The 8793-nt window shown below is 48.6% G+C and overlaps 1 protein-coding gene across 1 annotated transcript; it reads left to right on the forward strand.

Annotated features, from left to right (window-relative positions):
* Nucleotides 1-2603: 2603 nt before the first annotated feature.
* Nucleotides 2604-6535, forward strand: LOC149325931 (uncharacterized). The gene is made up of 3 exons (XM_089564416.1): nt 2604-2725; nt 5774-6097; nt 6181-6535. The coding sequence occupies exons 1-3, from the start codon at nt 2604-2606 to the stop codon at nt 6533-6535; spliced, it is 801 nt and encodes a 266-aa protein (XP_089420542.1).
* Nucleotides 6536-8793: the final 2258 nt, after the last annotated feature.

The raw sequence follows: 8793 nt of genomic DNA on the forward strand, positions 1-8793 counted from the left end.
GTAGTGATGTCAGTTCGTCAGCGCAAGCTGTGACACGAAGATGGATGCACCGTAAACGAATGCTGGAGCAATTTTCGAGGCGATGGCAGAAGGAATATCTTTTGACGCTACGGTCGGCGCACACTTGCGACAAACAGCAAGCTCGAAAGACCTCGGTGGGAGGCTTAGTTCTCATCTACGAGGAAAAGGCGCCGTGATAGATGTGGAAGGTGGGGAGGATCGTTGAAGTGATTCACGGAAGAGATAACCACGTCCGAGCGTGTGTTGTGAAGCAGCCCAACCGATGCACATTGAGAAGGCCGGTGCAGCTTCTCTATCCCCTCGAGCTGTGCGCGTAGCGCTGCCACTGCTGGGGCCGGGAGGTTGTTGTGTCTTTCCTTTTTTTTTCTTCCTGCGGAACGGGGAGTGCGCGTTTTCCACGAACGGCGTCGTTTAAACATGCCTGTGTTTGTCGTCGCCCGTGTGCCCTCCTTTGCGGTTGTGTGGGTGTGTGTTTTCCCTACGCGTGAGTGCGCAACGGGGGGCCAAAGGCAGCATTGCGGGGACACTCCCTGTTTTTGAGCGCTGGTGGCTGGCCCGGGGATCGGGTTTCGTCGGCGGCGCCTTCGAGGCGAGATTGGGCGCGAAACAGCCAGGCCAGGAAAGAAAGGCCGGGCCACCTCGGCAAGACAGTGGCCTCTGCGACGGCAAGAAAGACGTTTCTGTTGTGCGTTCCGTCCTACCACTCTTTGTGTAGATGTCCGTAAAGTTAATTACAGTTTTCCTGTTTTGTTTGCTAAAGAATTTGTATCCGTGTCTTCACTCACTCATCAATATTCACCGTCGCAACATTCGAGTCCTCTCACATTTCGCAACAGACGCCTCCGCGTTCACCGCCGGTGTCTGCCTTTCTCAGCGGGATGAGGGCGGTGCAGAGGTCCCGATAGCCTTCGCGAGGCACAAGTTCTCTCCGACGCAAACCCGATGGTCCACTATTGAGAGGGAGGCCTTTGCAGTAATCTGGGGTCTAAATAAGTTCGACACCTGGCTTTTCGGCGCACCGGTTACAGTCGTATCGAATCACAACCCCCTTGCGTTTCTAACGCTCAGCACTCCACACGGGGCTAAGTAACACGCTAGGCGCTAGTGCTGCAAAGGTTCAATATAGTGGTGCAGCACCGCAAAGGGAGCTCGCACAGCAACGCTGACGCATTATCTCATCTGCATAACTGTTGCTGGCTGTTACGCTCGACGCCTCCCGCTAAAGCGCCGACGCATCGGAACGGTTTCTTGGTGCTGTATGCTACAATGTGTTAAGGACAGGAAACGCCAGCCTACAAAGAATCTCCAGACATCTGCAAACTGTCAATAGACACGACTTCGAAGAGGCGTCGGCGTGGTGGCCCTGGCACCCCAAAAGCAAGGGACGGCGTCAACAGGGTGCCCCCTGGTGGTTTATGGGGTGGACATCCGCTGCGCGGGAACGGTCCTCGGCTTAACTCCCATTAGCGGTGCCAAACCCAAACGGAACGCAACGTCATGGTGTGTCGGCGGCTGGTCTGTGTTGTTTATGGCCAGCGCGGGTGCTGGCGTGCTCGCGCTTCGGTAACGACTTCCTGTCTTCCTGGAACCTCTCGGCGCAAGTGCGACACCAGCCCTCCGTTCCCACGGCTCGCTGTGAAGTGCAGGTTGTCATCGTTGCTGCGAGGGATCGGCCGGACAGCATCTTCGAGAAAGTGGCGACGGTGAGGGGGGACGTCCTTATGGGCGGACCACTACAAATGGACACGTGACCCAATTCAGTCATTGGACGCATTTTTAATTAACCAAATTCCCCCACTGATGACCTGGGGACAGGACACCCTATTTAAGCCGCGGTTCGGCATGGAGCAGGGGGTTCTTCAATCTTGTTACCTTGTCTCCCTACTTTACCTTACTTGTCTCACCTTAATCATGTAATTAAACCTTTATATTTTACCAGTCTGAGGGAAACTATGCGAGGGACCCAACTCTGGCGTTCGGACGGCGGCGTACCGGCCGTGCGGAGGACGCGGAGGAATCCCTGGTGTCATCCGCAACAGTGATGTGAACATGTGATGAAAAGTTCGAACTCTGCCAACTGCACAGTTCGCACATGAGAACACTGTGCCGCGGACTGTGAAGGACACTGCATGCAGATCGTGAAGTAGTAGCTTTCATTGTTTGTACGCGCTTTGTGAGCACGGCTTGAACGGCAATTCCTCGCTGGCATGGGCAGAAAGTGCTAAGTACCGTTTGTGTTTGTCTCGCGCCATGTATTTAGGCGACGTTTGTTCGCCACGCGGGAGGGGAACGACCGACTACAGCCGCGGGGGTAGCATGTAACGCGGAAGCTGTAACGGATTAGCGGGACTGCTGGCATTGTATTGAAATTAAGCTACCAGCCCTTGTTTGTGTGTGTTTATTCATCTAAGCGCGCTGCAACCTTTAGCTGATATTTGAGAGGTGCGTGTAGAGTGTTAGCATGCACCATGTGTATTTATCCCCCCCCCCCTTTCTTTCCTCGCGGCTTAGGGAGGTGAGCTTCGCCTTTGAGCGGGCCAGAAAGAGACCTGTGGACGAGCGCGGGCTCATTAGAAGCGCCCATGTTTCTGCTGTGTCCCGCCGCTGCAGACTCTGGAGACCTCTCGGCGGGGGGCTGCGAGGAGGGCGCCAAGCAGGAGGCGGCAGATAGAGCTGAAGGCGGGCAGCAGCCAGAGAGGGAGCGGCCTGCTCGCCCAAATCTCCCATTGCCCCTTCCTTTTCGGGGAAAGCCGCGAGTGTCGGGGTCGCAGAGCTTGTTTCTCGCCAGGAACACTTCGCGCCAGTGTACAAAGAGCTATAAAAACGTATCGCACGACGACGGGTCAGCACGTCTTGACGGATACCAGATGCGGCTCAATCCAGCTGCGAACGCGTCGTTCGGACGTTCGACAGCTTTTCTTTCAAAATAGGACACTGCTAGACGAAGCGGGGTCGCGCGCGCCCACATAAATGGGAGTTGTCGGCGGCAGTCCAGCTGGCTGGCGTTCGGTATGGTGCCATGGCCCGAAAGCTGAAACATCAACAGTTCTGAAGAAACGGGCGCGTGCAGAAGACGCCACCAGACAGAGAAAACGCAGCCACCTGCTTATTTAAGGACAGTGACGGCCAGTTGAGTTATGACGCCGCTCGGACCCCGGGGGCGGCTGCTCGGTCGGCATTCCAGGGTAATCCGACCCGCGTGAGACGCCGTGGGGCGTTCCCGGTTTTTGTGCACGACAGTCGTGGCTCGCGTTTGGGTCCGATAATTACCCTAATTCCGAGAGCCGTCCAGGTCAAGGATTCTTGGGAGACCAGCGCGCTCGTGGAAGTGTTTTGCTTCGCTGTTATGTGATGAGGTAGTGCTTAGTTTGTGTCAAACCTCATTTCAGCTGCAGGCCCAACAAGATCCTCCCGAAATGGATTTTCTGTGAAGCAAAGTTAAGCGGTACACGAATCTACAAACTGCAATCAAGAAGAAAATTGAAAGTTTGCAGCAGTCCCGACACCGGCTTGCACGCAAAGTCAACCATCTAGAGGATGTGGTCAAGGACTTAACCAAAAACCGTATCCTTATCGATCAAGGCATCGCAATGCTGGAAGGCCTTGCAGGGTCTAACAAATACCTATTCACAAAAGTGTCACAAAAGTGGTACGCATTTATATGTTCTCAATAACGGGTAATTGAACATCTCTAAGTTTCTAGAGTTGGTTGATATCGCATATCAATGTATCCTGTATGTCTGTGCCTTGGTCGATCGTTGCAAGAGCTCGAGTACGTGCACGTGCTCGAGTACGAGCAAGAGGGTCGTCGAAGTCCTAGAGCGCACCAAGACAAAAGCAGCCAAACGCAATCCAGTCGGCACCATAGCGAAGTGGATGTGTTCAAAGGACCTAAGGGTCCTGTTGTCTGACAAGGAAGGCTGTTTTACCATCTTTTCTGAAAGCCAATTCCAAGAAATGCCCTGGCCGCGGTCATTAAGAACTTCGAGGTGACTCCGCTGAAAGAGGCCAAGGTCAAGGAGCAAGGCGTCTCCCTTCTAAGCACTCTCGGCCTCGAACGCTTGGCCAAGCAGGTTGGGCAGTGCAAGAAATTGCACCTGGACATCTTTTTCACCGCGAAGACACATAAAGTTGACGTACCCTTCAGAGCGATTGTATCGGAAAGGAGCACATGGCAACACCACGTGTCAAAATTTCTGCAACGGCATCTTTCGTCCTTGGATGCATTCGACCCTCTCAAGATCCCCAACTCCGACGCCCTCGTGTCCTTCTTAAAGTAGAACAACCCGGGTGCCTGTGCAGCCTTCAGTATCGATGTCACAGACCTGTATTATAGCCTTCCACATGACTGCCTGTTAAAGCGTGTGAAAAGGTACATTACAGATAATAATGACGAAGTGGCGTTCGTAACACAATGCGGGATGTCTGTGGAAAACATCCTAGAACTGGTACGGTTTTATTTGCATTCCACTTTCATAGGGTGGCAAGGCAAGCTATTTGCGCAGAAATCAGGAGTGTGCATCGGGTCCAGCGTCGCCCCGGTCTTAAGTGACATTTTTCTGTTGTACGTTGACAGGGATCTGGAAAAGAACCTGTCTGGCCTACATCTCAAGACCGTCAGATATGTCAATGACTATCTTATTTTTGTAGAACGTGGGCGTTTTCCGGCTCGAATGGTTGACATTCTAAAGTGTTCAGGGAGTGTGGGTCGGGGATACAGTTCACTTTTGAGGCACCAGTTAACGACGAACTGCAGTTTTTAGACCTGCGGCTGCATTTCGAGGAGAACCATGTTTGCTGGAAGTATAACCCGAGGTCGTCAAAGACACTTCTTAATTCTCACTCCGGTCATTCCAAATTGGTAAAAAATAGCATAATCAGTTCCTGCTTGCGAAGTGCTTTGACCAAATCCTGTCATCACACTATTCAAGATAGCTTCCAGACCCAGTTGTCTAGGGTTAAGTTTGCTGGATATCAAGACCAGATGATAGCAGGGGCGTGTTCTCGGTTAATTCAGTTATTAAAGCGTCAGGCCACTCCGCTTACGACAGACGTCCAGCCTGAAAAGAAGAAATTTGCCGTTTTGCCATATGTACACCGCGTCTCCCACGGACTAAAGAACGTAGCAAGTAGGTACAAAGTTGGCGTGTTCCTTTCAGCCCCCGTCAAGCTCAAACAGATATGCCCTGCCATTGAAAGAAAGAAAGAGGCCAAGAAGAAAAAAGAAGGATGTGGCGTTGCGCACAGGGATAAGTTTGTGGCCTGTAAAACATGTGTTGTATACAGTGTACCCCTTTCCTGTGGAGCGCGTTACATTGGTCAGACAGGGCGTTGCCTTAACAAGCGCCTACAAGAGCACAGGAACAACTTAAACATTGGTGATGACCTTTCACATTTGGTCAAACATTGTCTAGAATGTAGTCATGAAAAAGAAAAAGAAAAATGCACCGCATTATTCAATCAAACACGTGTACTATACACCCACAGTGATCAGACGACACGAGAAGTTGTCGAGGCTTTTCACATCGCAGGGGATCAACTGAATTGCGTCAGCAAACCATCTGTTTTCCTTTGCGATAGGGAGTTGAATTTTCTCGGGAGCACCTGACGAATGTTGCGTTTCATGGTTTTTAGTTTTTTTGTGTTGTTTCTTCCCTTTCATTGTTCTTCATATAAGAAGGTTTCAGTGAATAAACCTTTTAGTTGCGAGTCAGCGCTCGTCCTGTGTCCCTTCTTTTCTTGTCCCTTGTAGTTCGCGCTGTTCACATCATGACTACTCCATTGTGTTGCTGGCGGTTGCCGATAGCAACTTAAAGTACGTGATGGTTGATGTTGGTGCATATGGTCGACAAAGCGATGGGGGTACTTTAAACATGTTACGGTTTGGCAAGTGCCTTGAAAGAAGTAGTCTTAGGCTCCCTGGACCAGAACACCTGCCAGGCACACAGACGGCAGCACCCCATGTGTTTGTGGGAGATGAAGCGTTCCAGCTTCGGCCGGATTTTCTCCGGCCTTATTCTGGCAGGAGCCAAGGTGAAGAAAAAAGAATCTTCAGCTACAGGCTCAGCAGAGCAAGGTGATTGTGGTGAATCTGCTGTGTCTATTTTACAGTCACATTAACGCAGCGTGCGAATTTATCATTTACCATTTGCTTTTCAGAAGGTGCGTGGAAAATACTTTCGGGGTTATGGTGTCACGGTTTCGCATCTTTCGACGCAGCATCAACCTTCTGCCAAGCAATGCCGACTATGTTGTGATGGCATGTTGTGCGCTTCACAACTTTCTTCGTGACGATGTCAAGTACATGTCTGCTACTTTTGATGATGAACCTCGAGATGCAGCCAATGGTCAGTTGTCTTCAGATGGTGGATCGGGTATGCTTGATCTTCAGCCACCATCTGGACACAACTACAGCCGGACAGCTGCAGAAAGCAGGGATTTGTTTTGTACATATTTTTCAAGTTATTGTGGTGCTGTGCCATGGCAGCGAACATCTGCTGGCCTGCGTCATTAGTGGATAATTCAATTGGAACAGTTCATATGTTTTGTACCCTTCTTTGGTCTCTGTTATTTTCTGTATAGTGAAATAATCCTCATTTTTTACTGTATAAGTTCGCTGTATATAATTTATTTACCTGTGCATTACATTCTTTCAGTATTTACCAATGTTTCACCATGGAAACACTTGTGTCAAGATTGTCCTGGTCAACAGCTATAATTAGCCTTGTACTTGATTTTTTATATAATAAAATTGTTTGTAGCTCTTCTTTTTTTTCTCGATTATATTTTCTACCGCATCTAAGCATACATTGCTTGAGGGTGAGTAGGCAGATAAGCAGAGGCGTACTGGGCAAACATACGTGTTACAAAGAAACAACTTACTGCTTCATATAATGGCACACTAGGTCATTTTTTAATTAATATATTTATCACAGTACCCACACCACCTTAAATGGCATTACAGTAGGAGGGAGGGTATCACATTAAGAATGTACAGGTGAATTGCCATGTGAACGAAAAAAACGTGATAAAAAAAACTTTGCAACAAAGAACCACAAAAACTGACAGCAACAATTGTACCAAAAACATATGCCACACAGTCTAGCGATTACAGAAGACACACCTTGAGTTCGAAAAAAATTCATTTTTACGTAATTGCATTGCACACAAACACAATTCTGCCACGAGAAAGGAGTAGTTTGTTGTTATAGCTTTTCTTTTTACCCAAAAGAGAGTTGAGTTGAGTTTAATGGCGCATAAGCAACTAAGGCTATCATGCGCTAAGCTCAGGGTATAAAAAATATTTTTATATAGATGTTATACAAAAGTCTAAATGAACGGCGGTGTAAAGGGCCTAAAAAGATAATTCATGCAGCCTAGTAAAAACGTACGACAAAATTTTAGAAGTGACTTATGGTAAAAGCTTTAAAGAGGGTCAGCACCTCAGCAGCCATCCTTGACTGGGCAAGGATCTCGAGGTTCCCACCCGATGGAATAGGGACCTGAGCCGTCTTCTCACGATGGAGAAGGTTGATGAGGTGTGTCAATAAATTGTTAAGCACAGGGTAGGAATTCACAGTTTTTCAAGTACATTGGCTTCTTTTAAAAAGTTAAAAACGCTGGACTTATCAATAAGAGCTTCTTCACCTAAAATCAATGACGGATGAAGAGGGATGTGTTGGTTGTAAAATGGGGTAAAAAACTTGTTTCTCAATGTTTCAAGTTCTCTGCACGAGATTAAGATGTGAGTTACTGTGAGTTCATCTCCGCATTTTTCACAGGTAGGTTTGTCTTGTTTTGTTAGTAGAAAGTTGTGGGTAAGGTGTGTGTGTCCAATACGTAAACGACATAAAATAACTTCAAAAAAGCGTTCCTGATGAGTGCATGATTTCCATTTTACCCAAAAGAGAAGCCAACCACTAGATGAAATGATAAACTAATAAATTTCGATGCCTGTGGCTTGTCTGATATAGTAACACATTACGATGATGATTTAGTTTACTGTTGCGAACGATTAGCGCACTACAGGGCTAATGTTACCAACTGCTGCTGTTATTAAGCTGCATCTTACTATAGTAACCAAGATACGTCGAATTCATGGAGGCGAAATTTTAGAGGCCCGTGTACTGTGCGATGTCAGTGCACATTAAAGAATCCCAGGTGGTCGATATTTCCAGAGCCCTTCACTGCGGCGTCCCTCGTTTGTTTGGGTTTAGAGAACAAACTACCGCAGTTAAAACATGCTTAGCATGCCAGAGCTACAAACACCAGACTGTAATGCGAACGGAAGGGCTTCGTTTAATAGTGCACGGCTTTGCGCAGTAATGGTTTACATGCATGCTCGCATATTAGAAAGCTTTAGCGCAACGCTAGAACAGTTGCTGCCCTGCAGCGGTGGTTCACTTTTTAGGGCGATCGGCCTGCGCCCGGGGGCACTGGTTCGATACTGGCAGTGGCGGCCGCGTTTCGGTGCAGGCGAAACGCAAGGCGCCCGCGTCCCAATTAAACAGTGACAGCGCCCGCCAACGAAACGCAAGGTGATTTCTAAGCACGCGAGAGAACAGCAAAAGTACATACCTGATGGGTCAATTTTTTTCATAACATCAAGCACGTCTTGTCACAGGTGGCTGCGGTTCGTTTTTCGGTAGTCATTCAATGAAATGTTCCAAAGTGGTCGCTTCTCTATCTCGTCAATCAGAATTTCGTTGAATAGCGTGCGTGACACGGTAGCAGCAAAAAGTATCTATAAACGTTGGGTAGCAGAAGTTCGCG

The sequence above is a fragment of the Amblyomma mixtum genome, chromosome 10, assembly GCF_055824585.1.
Source record: "Amblyomma mixtum isolate Tamu chromosome 10, ASM5582458v1, whole genome shotgun sequence".
Lineage (NCBI taxonomy): Eukaryota > Metazoa > Arthropoda > Arachnida > Ixodida > Ixodidae > Amblyomma > Amblyomma mixtum.